The sequence below is a fragment of the Malaya genurostris genome, chromosome 2 (assembly GCF_030247185.1).
Source record: "Malaya genurostris strain Urasoe2022 chromosome 2, Malgen_1.1, whole genome shotgun sequence".
Lineage (NCBI taxonomy): Eukaryota > Metazoa > Arthropoda > Insecta > Diptera > Culicidae > Malaya > Malaya genurostris.
Genome location: NC_080571.1, coordinates 129,259,857 through 129,274,279, shown reverse-complemented (window position 1 = coordinate 129,274,279; position 14,423 = coordinate 129,259,857). Strand labels below are relative to the sequence as shown.

At 35.9% G+C, this 14,423-nt stretch overlaps 1 protein-coding gene across 5 annotated transcripts in view; it reads left to right on the top strand.

Annotated features, from left to right (window-relative positions):
• The window catches only part of LOC131432980 (allatostatin-A receptor), a 133,939-nt gene extending 119,945 nt beyond the window's left edge, over window positions 1-13,994 (top strand). For all 5 annotated transcript variants that reach the window (XR_009230003.1, XM_058599671.1, XM_058599672.1 and 2 more), the window contains one exon: window positions 13,726-13,994. Coding sequence is in view for 4 of the 5 variants with exons in the window: in XM_058599671.1 (XP_058455654.1) it covers window positions 13,726-13,827 (102 nt within the window). In the remaining variant the exon portion in view is untranslated. The remainder of the gene's footprint in view (window positions 1-13,725) is intronic.
• The last annotated feature ends 429 nt before the right edge of the window (window positions 13,995-14,423 follow it).

Genomic DNA, 14,423 nt, shown 5'->3' with positions numbered 1-14,423 from the left:
AATTGTTAACATACATCTTCAATTATATGAAAGACCGAAATCAGCATTTTGGCAAAAAAATTAGTTGATTTTCTGATTTTAGTTAGTTATTTTTTGAGACAACCTAAAAGAATCTTACTTTTGCTAATTTAGATTTTCTAATTCTAGTTCCCTTAATAATAATAAAATATTTGTTGAAATGGCTATTTTTTAGTTGAATTCACCAATTAAACGTGCTGTCATTTCTTAGCTAAGGCACGCTTCATATCCATTTAACTAATTTTTTTAGTTGAATTAGAGAAATAAAACGTTGTTTTCAACCAACATAAATGGTTGAATTGGTTTCTGCAATTAGCAGCTATATGGCGCTCGTTAACACCGTAATGACTACTAGCCACTAGATGGCACACTACTACCGAAAAAAATTTCAGTCGCGGTTATCTTTTCTATATTTGCAGGTATAAATACGATGTTGTATTGGAGAAAAAGACATAAGCGAAACAGAAACTTCTTTTTGAAAATTTTACTTCTAAATCGCTGTTTTCTTCATTCGACTTCGCAAAATCGACTCTCTCACTGAAAACTTTGAGCACTCGGAAAACAAAAACCGAATACAAGTAGTACACCGGACGGCGTAGCCCGGAATGAGAAGATACAAAATCCTTCTTAATCCACCTAGTGGTGTGATAATGCCTTTCTCTTCTTTCATAACAGTCTAATGAATATATATTTCAGACCTTCTATTTAGCAGAACATGTTAGTTTATGGGCATATAACCTTAATTTGACACACGGAAAGACCGAAATTAGCATTTTGGCGAAGAAATTAGTTGTTTTTCTAATTTTAGTTAGTTATTTTTTGAGACAACTAAAAAAATCTTACTTTTGCTGATTTAAAATTTTTATTTCTAATTCCCTTATTAATAATAAAATATTTATTGAAATGACCATTTTTTAGTTGAAGTCACCAATTCAACGTGCTGTCATTTCTTAGCTAAGGCACACTTAATTTCTATTCAACTAATTTTTTAGTTGAACTAGAGAATTAAAACGTTGTTTTCAACCAACATGAATGGCTGAATTGGCTTCTGCAATTTGCAGCTATGTGGCGCTCTGTCACCGAAAAAAAGTTAACACCGTAATGACTACTAGCCGCTAGATGGCACACTACTATCGAAAAAAATTTCAGTCGCGGTTATCTTTTCTATATTGGCAGGTATAAATACAATGTTGTATTGGTGAAAAAGACATAAGCGAAACATAAACTTCTTTTTGAAAATTTTACTTCTAAATCACTGTTTTCTTCATTCGACTTAGCGAAATCGACTTTCTCACTGAAAACTTTGAGCACTCGGAAAACAAAAACCGAATACAACTAGTACACCGGACGGCGTAGCCCGGAAGGTTAGAAGATACAAAAAACATCATTTGACATGTACGATTAGAGTGCAACATTCGAAACTCACTTCACTGTTCCACGTAAAAACATTATTACGCACAATCGCTTCAAATTCGCACAAATTCTGAATACACTTTCCACTAAGAGTTTACATCATTTTTACATATCGGTTTAGAAATTTATATATGGATATATCGTAACACATGCGAAAAACATCTAAACAATTTGCTAGCAGTTTCAACAAGACTGTCCCTTTTAGCTTTTTAATGGATTGTTTTGCTTTGACACTTCTCATGAGTTTTTGACTAATAAACTTATTAATAAAACCAATTTCATTTTTGCTTACTTTGTGCTGTCTTTCAATAATGACGGTGATAGATAAATAGAAACAAATTTTCTGATTTTAATAACGAAATTAGTTGTCAATGAGAATTTCGTGTTGGATTGAAATATTGCTGGTTTGTGTCCAGAATATTCGCCAACTAAACACATTCTCTAAAAATAAGAGATTTTTTCAGCAAAGTAAATTCTCAATTTAACTAATTTTACAGTTATTTTTAAAATTTTGTTGTTAAAATCAACTAATTCAAAAACAGTAATACGAATAAGGGGCAGAGCTAATTTCGGTCGTTCCGTGTACCGTGAAGATTCTGTCATATATTCTGATATCGTATATTCACTGTAATGATCTTAATCGCGTGCGGAATTTTTGATGGATCAAAATGAAAAGCCCCGATCGCGCGGCTGGCTAGTTAAGGGCTGTGTTACCTGTCGCAAGGCATCTTCGAGTGCCGCGATTCTTATTCGCTGCACATCTAACAGCGCAGCTAATTCTGCGATTTGCTGTTGCAATGCTTCCGCCATTACCCTGGTGAGCATATACGAATGTATTCTATACTAAGTACTTAGGTTTATTGTTTATGCTTTACGTTGATTATGTTAGTAATTTTCTTCTGCACTTATGTGCTATTGAAAGCTTTCGCTTACCGTTGATCGGTAACAACATTCGAAACTCACTGCACTGTTTCACGTATAAACAGTGTTGGTGATTGCCGAAAATTTGACAGAAGCTGCTATATTGCTATCTATATTGTATACAACATTTTCAATCCGGTAGAAGATGCTACAAGAACACGAGTCTCCAAATGCATGAACCGCGAGAGAATTTTTCTACATTCCTTCGCTCCACTTCATGCTCTGAGTATTTCACGGCCCTTAAAAAATCACAGTCTGATAATGATCGTTGCTGTGTGGAATTTCCCAAGAGAGAATCGCAAGTTGACAATTATCGCAGAAAATCGAGTCGATGATTCAACTTGATGATTCTCATACTAGGTTGCAATATTTCAAAAGCCTTGTGTGGAGCATTCACATACATTTTTATAGACACAACTTATACAAAGATTATATGCACATAGTTAGAATAAGCGGCAATAGTAAAATGATTCTATCGCAATTATCAAATGCCTGTATAGAATCGGATCGCGAAACGAGAATAAGCGACCGTTTGTTGCTTCAAAGAAAATCCCCACAGCAGCGTGCTAACCTTTGATTCTCAGAAATGTCATCGAGAGAAATTCGCTCTCGCACTGGTGTCGATTCTATGTAAAATGAGCCATGCCGGGTTTTTGTTGTTGCGATGATTTCCAACTCTCTTTGATGGCACTGATTCAATCGTGTGAAGAGTTGCGAGCGATCGTTCTTTGATACGATAAAAGCCATCCTTGCGTATAAACATTATTACGCACAATCGCTGCAAATGCGCATGGGTATACTACCAGGACGTTCGTGGCCTAAGGACCAAAATCTACGAGCTTTTCATGGCATTGTGTGACTGCAACTACAATATCATCATTCTTACCGAGACCGGACTCGACGATCGGATCAATTCCCAACAATTATTTGGAAATGCATTCAACGTTGAATGGTCGTTGCCTCGAACCAGTGTGTGTATGTGCTACCGTGCGGGACCGAAAGATATTTCTGTGCGGTGGGTATATCCCTCCCAATAGAAGCCAGCAAGTTGGTATGATCGATGAGCACATTTCTACTGTTTTGGAGCTGTGCAGCAAAAGTGCCGCCAGTGATATTCCCGCTGCCGCTGTGATTCTACCCGCTGCCAGTACGACACTTATAGATAATATGGATTATTTAAATTTATATCAAAGGAATCGCCATAAGAATCATCTCGGACGAACACTCGATCTGATCTTTTGCCAATTGGTAGTTGATCGTTGTGTTGCCCCACTACTACCCGGGAACCTTCACCATCCGCCTTTAGCTGTTTCATTCCCCGTTGATTGTGATAGCGTTTCATGTGACACCCAGCGAATTCAGCGAATCAATGCCATTGAATAACCGAAAAATTGATTTCACTGCCTTTCAAGCATATTTGGTCAGTTTTGCATGAAATCGCTAAATTGAATGAGATGTCTTCGCTATTCTGTGATACTTTGTTTCAATGGCTCAGTTCTAATCTTCCATTAGCAAAACGACCCATTGCTACTCCTTGAACTACAGCGTACCTACGTAAACTCAAACGGGATCGTGATGTCTGGAAACGCAAACATCGTCGTTTTCATAATGCTGAGACACTAAGAATGTTCAAACACTCCAGTGAAAGTTATCGTAAATTGAACGCAACTAACTCAACGATGGATTCGTGCGAGCTGTTCGCAACATTTTTCGCTTCGGTATTTGCTGGAATTTAGTACGTATGGACAGTGTTGGTGATTGCCGAAAATTTGACAGAAGCTGCTATATTGCTATCTATATTGTATACAACATTTTCAATCCGGTAGAAGATGCTACAAGAACTCGAGTCTCTCAATGCATGAACCGCGAGAGAATTTTTCTACATTCCTTCGCTCCACTTCATACTCTGAGTATTTCACGGCCCTTAAAAAAATTACAGTCTGATAATGATCGTTGCTGTGTGGAATTTCCCAAGAGAGAATCGCAAGTTGACAATTATCGCAGAAAATCGAGTCGATGATTCAACGATGATTGAACTCATACTAAGTTGCAATATTTCAAAACCCTTGTGTGGAGCATTCACCTACATTTTTATAGACACAACTTATACAAAGATTATATGCACATAGTTAGAATAAGCGGTGACCTTCGCTGGTTACAGCTGGCGAAGACAAAAGAGAATCGGAAATCGTGTGGTGCTGGATGTCAGGTAGCAGTAGCATCACATCGTATTCTATCGCTACAGTGAGCTTCAGCATTGTATCAACGTTCAGATACATCCAACAAGAACATCTAGAGCAACGATGATCAACACGGCAGTGCAACAGAGATAGACAACAATTTCAAGGTAGAAGTTTTTTTTCCTTTTGATTGAGTACTGTGTAGTGTTGGTTTCATTTTTTATTTTAAAGTTTGATTCAAAATTATGTATTTATTGTGGGGATGGTCCTCATGATGATATTTCAGTATGCACTGCATTTAAAGTGCACAAAGACAAAATTAAGCTTTCTTTAAAAGCACGGTCTAAGCGCACATATGCAGAAATGCTTAAAACGGTCATTGATGTCCCCCCGTTGGAAACCGAAAACGGGTTTTCAAATCTAGAGGAACCAGAGGACTCTGACTCTGACGAAAATAGTGAAGGTAATTCGTTTATCACTACCCAAGGGTCAGTTAAGAGAAAGAAGTCTTCCTCCAAATTACCAAAAAAGACACCTAAAATTTCATCTTCAAAAAAAGATCCCCGTGTTAAACAAAAAAAGTCAAAACCAAAGACTGTGCCTCCTGGTTTGTCAAATTTACAAACCAATCCAGGATCTAGCACAGAAAAAGATAATAATCCTGTGGGCCCTATTTCACAGTCACCAACAGGATTACTGAAGTTTTCGGAAATTGTAGAATGGATTTTCTCAGCTTTCAATATATCTGAACCCTTAAAGACCCTCATAATGGCATTCCTTCCAATAGCTAGAACCTTTTTGAAGCAGTTATCAGCTCAATGGCCAATTGTCTCAGGTTTTGTATCTTTTGATGGATAATTTTTCACCCGCCACAAATGATAAAATCACTGTCCTGCAGTGGAATTGTCGAAGCATCATGCCAAAACTTGATTCATTTGAATTCCTATTGCATAGTCAAAAATGTGATGTATTTGCTTTATGCGAAACATGGCTTACTTCAAATATAGCTTTAAATTTTAATGACTTTAACATTATACGGCTCGATAGAGACTCTTCGTATGGTGGAGTGCTTTTGGGAATTAAGAAATGCTATTCCTTTTATAGATTAAACATCCCTTCAACTTCTAGTATAGAAGTTGTTGCTTGCCAAATAAACATTAAAGGAAAAGATATTTGTACAGCTTCGGTTTATATACCTCCAAAAGCACAAGTTGGACAGCGACAGCTTAATGAAATGGTTGAAGCCCTTCCTGCTCCACGATTGATTCTGGGGGATTTAAATTCGCACGGTATTATGTGGGGTTCCGTTTACAATGATAACAGATCATCTTTAATACAAAACATTTGTGACAATTTTAACATGACAGTTTTAAATTTGGTTAGCATGACACGGATCCCAAGACCTCCTGCCCCGCATTAGATCTATCTCTTTGCTCAACATCAATTCGACTAGATTGCACCTGGAAAATATTACCTGATTTACACGGTAGCGATCATTTACCAATCATCATCTCAATTAGCAGTAGCAATTGCATTGCTACTTCAGCTAGTATTCCATATGATTTGACAAAAAATATCGACTGGATTAAATACCAAAGTAGTATCTCTAGTATTTTGAATTCAATGGAAGAGCTCCCTCCACTTGAAGAATATGACTTCCTCGTTTGTTCGATTCTGGTGGCCGCAGAACAATCCCAAACTAAACGCTTTCCTGGGTCAACGACTAACAAAAGGCTTCCCAACCCCTGGTGGGACAAAGAGTGCTCAGAGGCTAAACTCGCAAAACAAAATGCTTGCAAGACGTTTCTAAAACGGGGAGGAGGAACTCCTCAGAATTTTGAAAACTTATGGTTTTAGAAACCAAGTACAAGAGCATACTTCGAGCCAAAAAATGTAGCTATTGGAGACATTTTGTCGAAGGTTTGTCAAGAGAAACCTCAATGAGCACTCTTTGGAATACGGCCAGACGAATAAGGAATCGTAACGTGGGCAATGAGAGTGATGAATACTCGAACCGTTGGATATTCGATTTTGCTGGGAAAGTTTGCCCAGATTCTGTTCCTACGCAGAGCATTATTCGGGAATCTCCTCCAAATAATGGTTTTATTAATAACCCATTTTCAATGATGGAATTTTCTATAGCACTCTTGTCTTGTAACAATAACGCTCCTGGGTTGGACAGAATTAAATTCAACTTGGTGAAGAATCTGCCCGACTTCGCAAAAAGACGTTTGTTGGAATTGTTCAACAAGTTTCTTGAGCAAAATATTGTTCCACCTGACTGGAGGCAAGTGAAAGTTATCGCCATTCAAAAGCCGGGGAAACCAGCTTCCAATCACATCTCATATAGACCCATTGCGATGTTGTCCTGCATCAGAAAATTGTTCGAAACAATTATTCTACGATGTCTCGACACTTGGGTCGAGACGAATGTTTTGTTGTCAGATACTCAGTTTGGCTTCCGTAGAAATAAAGGGACGAATGATTGCCTTGCATTACTTTCGTCTGACATCCAAATTGCCTTCGCTCAAAAGCAACAAATTGCATCTGTATTTTTAGACATTAAAGGAGCATTTGATTCAGTTTCCATTGATGTTCTTTCAGACAAGCTCCACCAACATGGACTCCCAGCGGTTATAAATAATTATTTGCACAACCTTTTGTCAGAGAAACGCATGCATTTTCCACATGGCGATTTGGCAACATTCAGAATTAGCTACAAGGGTCTACCGCAAGGCTCATGCCTCAGCCCGCTCCTTTATAATTTTTACGTGAATGACATTGACAGCTGTCTAGTAACCCCATGTACACTAAGACAATTGGCAGATGATGGCGTGGTTTCAGTTACTGGACCCAAAGCTATTGATCTGCAAAAACCATTGCAAGATACCTTAGATAACTTGTCCGTTTCGGCTGTTCATCTTGGTATCGAATTCTCTGCGGAGAAAACAGAGTTAGTCGTCTTTTCAAGAAAGCATGATCACGCGCAGCTTCAGCTCCATATGATGGGAAGAAGGATCCAACAGGTTTTAACTTTTAAATACCTCGGGGTGTGGTTTGATTCCAAATGCACGTGGGAAGGACATATTAAATATCTGATAACGAAATGCCAACAAAGAGTAAATTTTCTTCGAACAATAACAGGATCTTGGTGGGGTGCTCATCCGCAAGATCTAATAAAATTGTACCAAACAACGATACTTTCAGTGATGGAATATGGATGCGTTTGTTTTCGTTCCGCTGCAAACTCTCATATTATCAAATTTGAGCGAATTCAGTACCGTTGTTTGCGAATTGCCTTAGGCTGCATGCATTCGACACATACAATGAGTCTTGAAGTTCTGGCGGGAGTTCTTTCATTAAAAGATCGATTTTGGGAGCTTTCATCACGCCTGCTAATAAGATGTGAGGTACTGAATCCCATGGTAATTAAAAATTTAGAACGACTAGTCGAGCTTCGATCTCAAACAAAATTCATGACAGTATATTTTAATCACATGTCACAGGAAATCAACCCATCAAGATATATTCCTATCCGTGTCAGCATCCTGAGTGCCCCTAACTCAACTTTATTTTTTGATACATCCATGCAGCGCGAAGTGCGTGAAATCCCGGATCATCTACGCTCGACGGAAATCCCAAAAATATTTTCAAGTAAGTTCAGGCATATTGACTCTGAGAAAATGTTTTACACGAACGGAACGCGAATTGAAGAAGCGACAGGGTTTGGTATGTTCAACAATAATGTTTCGGCCTCATTTAGGCTTCAAGAACCTGCATCTGTTTATATAGCAGAGTTAGCAGCAGTTCATTATAGTTTGAGTGTAATCGTCACATTATCTCCAAACCATTATTTCCTCTTCACAGATAGTCTGAGTGCAATTGAAGCCATTCGCTCAAACATGACTAGCAAGACTGAACCGTTTTTCCTGGGCAAAATAAAACAGTGCCTGAACGACATATTGAACAATAATTATCTAATCACTATGGTCTGGGTCCCGGCTCATTGCTTCATTCCTGGCAATGAAAGAGTCGATATTTTAGCCAAACGTGGTGCTATTGAGGGTGAAATTTATGAGAGACCGATTGCTTTCAACGAATTCTTTAGCTCGTCTCGCCAAAGAACACTTGCCAGCTGGCAAGCTTCTTGGGATAGAGATGATCTAGGTCGGTGGATGCACTCAATTATTCCTAAAATATCGACAAAGGCATGGTTCAAGGGGCTGGATGTGAGTAGGGACTTCATTCGTTTGATGTCCAGACTCATGTCCAATCACTACACCTTAGATGCACATCTCCTTCGAATTGGACTTTCCGAAACTAATCATTGTGCTTGTGGCAAAGGCTATCGCGATATTGATCATGTCGTTTGGACATGCGTGTAGTATCGTGATGTCAGATCTCAAATAATAAATTCCCTGCGTACCCAAGGTAGACTATCCAATGTCCCAGTTCGAGACATTCTTGCTTGTCGTGACCTTTCTTACATGAAACTTCTTTATCATTTCATAAAGACAATTGAAGTTTCAATTTAATAATTGACCCTTTTGAGGGTTAGTTCTGACTCCTACTGCGTCCATTAGTTCATCCAATAGCAAAATTTTAATAAAAATGATGTGCTGATACAAACAAACTCAAAATAGGTTACGAAATCAACAACAAAATGTATAAAAATTTAAGCTTATCTTATAATTTATAGCAGTTAATCACTTGGTTCAAATAATGTTCTTAAGTAAATTTAATAATAAATAACGAAATAGCTAATATGATATTTAAAATATAAGAGGAATATGTTTTATTAAACTCAAATCGCTGTGACTATATTAGTATTATATTAGGTTAAGAATTCTATGTAAAAGTGATGATACGGCGAAGAAAAACTTATGTAAATTGCCTTAAGAAATAAACGTATTGATGAAAAAAAAATATATGTATATATATATATATATATATATATATATATATATATATATATATATATATATATATATATATATATATATATATATATATATATATATATATATATATATATATATATATATATATATATATATATGTATATATATATATATATATATATATATATATATATATATATATATATATATATATATATATATATATATATATATATATATATATATATATATATATATTCCACACAGGTTTAATCATTACATGAAGCATTACTGAGAACAACTAAATCGCAAAACCGAAGATGATACAGTTTTTTATCAATCAGCATGTGTTTTTCTTCGTTGTGTTTATAGTTTTCAATAAAATATTTTAATGACCATCGTTTTAAATGAATTGTAATTAAAATTTTAAAACTGCAAGTCGAAGTTATAAATTGTATAAAATCTTGATATTATGCCTTTTAATCTAAACGTGTGACAATCGATTAAGCGATTAGCGTTCTACATAAAATTTTTGGGTACCTTCCGGGACCGAAAACCGAATACCGCTAAAACTGAAAAAAAGTTTATTTGGGCGTTGACTCCCAAAATCTGTAAACCCGATAAATGTATGTGAAAGTTTTACACTAATCAACCTGTATTTCCTGAACCGCAAGTCGAGTCTGATTAAAACACAAGCAGTTTTTATGGGACCTTAAGATCTTTTATTTGAATGTTAGAAGGTTCAGCCATCTAGTAGCAAAATGAGTGACATTATTTTAATTTCATTACATATATCATCCTGTAGTTCCAGAACCAAACGTCGAATCCAAATGAAATTCAAAAACCTTATATGTGAGCATAGGACTGTTCATATGAGTCAAAATTTGTAGAAATCAGTTATTCCTTCTCCGAGAAAATTTAATGAAATTGTTTTTCACACACTGCTTATCTCGACGAACTTCTTCGAATGGTATAACGGTGTAAGAAGTTGTGTTCTTCCAGCAATTATTGTTGCAAGTAGTATAAATCAATTTAAATATGAAATTGTTTTGAATTTGAAAATACTGTCATCTTTCTAATACATATGTCATGTTTGAAACGTTATGGAAGGTGATGTGCATAGTCCTTTAGGTGAAACAGAAACAATAGTATTGAAAATCGTGTTTCACTTTGTTCTGGAACATTGCTTTATCATCAAGCGCGTAAAACTCCTACTACTGGAATAAGACGAACAGTTGCTTGCACAAAAATATCGATATCTCAGTTAAATATGGACGGATTTTAACAATCTATAGAATGTTGGATAGCTATTATCGTGCGAAAGCTAAGTCTAAAAACATATTCTGTTTTCAAGGTCAATTATGATAGATATTGTCACAAAACTGCAAATGTTGAGATGAAACTTCGTGTAACTCAGCAAGTGAACATCCGATCTTCAAACCATACAATAGCGTTCAGGGTGACGGGGGGACCTTTCATTTGCGACTAGTTTGATCAAAATCGGTTCAGTCATCTCTGAGATCTCGACCTCTTTGTTGACAACACATACACATACATACTCTCTATCTCTCTCTCTCAAACACACACACGCACACGTACGTTTGATCAGTTCGTCGAGCTGAATCGATTGGTATATGACACTCGTCCGGGCCTCAGAAAATTTTTCTAAAATTTGAGCGAATTCTATACCTATTTTTTATATTTATAAAAAACAGATGAAACAGATATCAAACCAACCTGAAAGAATATCGAGAGTGTTGCTATAGTAAATGTGGAAAACAATTCGTTTTGTTTTATATCTGATGTTAGTTATATTTACTGAACTGAGATTGTTGGTGACAATCGCCTTACGTAATTCCAAAAAAATGAACGCTAGCAAAATTTTTAAACACAGTTGACACTACATGATTTTTATAACTCTAAGAGACTCCAAATGTACAAAAGTGATCGTCACCTTGTGCTCATATGTGCCTAAACTCAATGCCTTTCTCATACACGGAACGACCGAAATTAGCTCAGCGCCTAATTCGTATTACTGTTTTTGAATTAGTTGATTTTAACAACAAAATTTCCAAAATAAATATAAAATCAGTTAAAATTTAGAATTTACTGTGCTGAAAAAAACTCTTATTTTTAGAGAATGTGTTTAGTTGGGGAATATTCTGGACACAAACCAGCAATATTTCGATCCAACACGAAATTCTCATTGACAACTAATTTCGTTATTAAAATCAGAAACTTTGATTCTATTTATCTATCACCGTCATTACTGAAGGACAGTAGTGTCAAAGCAAAACAATCCATTAAAAAGCTAAAATCGACAGTCTTGTTGAAACTGCTCGCAAATTGTTTAGATGTTTTTCGCATGTGTTACGATATATCCCTATATAAATTTCTAAACCGATATGTAAAAATGACGTAAACTGTTAGTGGAAAGTGTATTTATTCAGAATTTGTGCGCAGTTGAAGCGATTGTGCGTAATAATGTTTTTACGCGGAACAGTGAAGTGAGTTTCGAATGTTGCACTCTAATTGTATACGTCAAATGATGTTTTTTTTGTATCTTCTCATTCCGGGCTACGCCGTCCGGTGTACTACTTGTATTCGGTTTTTGTTTTCCGAGTGCTCAAAGTTTTCAGTGAGAGAGTCGATTTCGCGAAGTCGAATGAAGAAAACAGCGATTTAGAAGTAAAATTTTTCAAAAAGAAGTTTATGTTTCGCTTATGTCTTTTTCTCCAATACAACATCGTATTTGTACCTGCAAATATAGAAAAGATAACCGCGACTGAAATTTTTTTCGGTAGTAGTGTGCCATCTAGTGGCTAGTAGTCATTATGGTGTTAACGAGCGCCATGTAGCTGCTAATTGCAAAAACCAATTCAACCATTTATGTTGGTTGAAAACAACGTTTTATTTCTCTAATTCAACTAAAAAATTAGTTGAATGGATATGAAGCGTGCCTTAGCTAAGAAATGACAGCACGTTTAATTGGTGAATTCAACTAAAAAAAATAGCCATTTCAACAAATATTTTATTATTATTAAGAGAATCAGAATTAAAAAATCTAAATTAGCAAAAGTAAGATTTTTTTAGTTGGCTCAAAAAATAACTAACTAAAATCAGAAAATCAACTAATTTTTTCGCCAAAATGCTAATTTCGGTCTTTCCGTGTATAGAAAGGTCATGCAATCAATGTGAAAACCGACTTTTGAATCTCAGAGATGGCTGAATCGATTTTCACAAACTCAGATTCAAATGAAAGGTCTTGTAATTCCATAAAAAATTCCTGAATATTATTTGGATCCGACTTCCGGTTCCGGAGTTATGGGGAAAAATGTGCAAAAAAGTGAAAACATGTGTTCTAACTTTACTCTAGGTTCAACTCTTTAACTAGGTTCAAATAAAAGGTCCTGTGGTCCCATACGTAATTCCTGAATTTCATACGGATCCGACTTCCGGATCCGGAAATATAAGGTAAAGTGCGTAAAAAATTTTATAACATCACTGAAAAGGGCGTAAAAAGTTTTCCAAGTCGACCTCAAATCTTCTCCAATTGATAGTTTCTATTAGTAGACGGTCAAACAAACCGATTTCGGTTATTATTTCAAGAATCAAAGAAAATTATTTTGAAGAATACTACATTATTATATATGATAGTATGATTGATATGAGAAAGGCATAATTACATTACTAGGTGGATCAAAACAGGTTTTATCATTCCAACCCACTTGTTGCGCCACTTTCCGATGATAAGTAATGAGATTGCCTTAAAGCTTTCCGAGTTAATTTGCGTTGCTCAACACACACAGCACATCTACTAAACATTTGTACCTTTTTAATCAAACATTTCTTCCATCGTTTTGCTAATAAATTCCGACTTCCAGATCCGGAAATAAAGTGTGTTAAAAATTTTATACCGTCACTGAAAAGGGTGAAAAACCGTAAAAAAATTTAAAATCGACCTCAAATCTTCTCCAATTGATAGTTTCTATCAGTAGACGGTCAAACAAACCGATTTCGGTAATTATTTCAAGAATCAAAGAAAATTATTTTGAAGAATACCACAGTATTATATATGATATGATGGTGTGCTTGATATGAGAAAGGTATCATTTCACCACTAGGTGGATCAAAACAGGTTTTTATTATTTGTTCATGTCCAGCTCGCACCATTCTTTTTATAACATAAACAAAACCTTGTTCAATAGTACGACATAAATATGATCGATAAAAATGTTTTTCTTCTAATTTTCTTGATGCTACCACTCTTATACGGATCCTGTTGAAAACAGGTTGTTTGGTGCGGAAAACCTCCCTCGTTGTTGACTCTAGGCGGCCCTCAGACAAAAACTACTCGGACCGGCAATGGCACCTCTAACCCGGATGGTTTATGAGTAGAGGTAAATGATAGTAAACTTATGGAAAAGTTTCTTGAAATAACTAGTTTGTAAGCAACCCAAATCAAATCGTTGTAAACATAGACAAGATATCTCATACGAAAATCTGAATAATTTTTGGCAACTGCAAAATATGCGATAAAGCCTTGCTTGAAAATGATAAACAGTCTCATTATAATTCCATTCCGAAAATTCTACTTGATCAAAAACATATTCAAGCAGCAGTAACAAGAAGTATGCTTTGATTCACTTTCGGCTCTGGTTAGTTTCTACCAGCAATTCAACAGCTACGTCTCTCTCAGAAACGATGGGCTAAATACTCGAAGATACGGACAGACAGAATGGGCTTTTTCAGATCAATCAAAAATCAAGTTATTTGTTTTAAGATATCATGGTGAAATTCACTAAGATGTAAGCAGTGTTGATGACATTTCTCTACATTGTATACAATATTTTCAATCCGGTAGAAGATGCTACAAGAACTCGTGTCTCTCAATGCATGAACCGTGAGAGATTTTTTCTACATTTATTTCGCTCTACTTCATAATCTGAGTATTTCACGGCTCATAAAAACATACAGTCTAGTGATGATC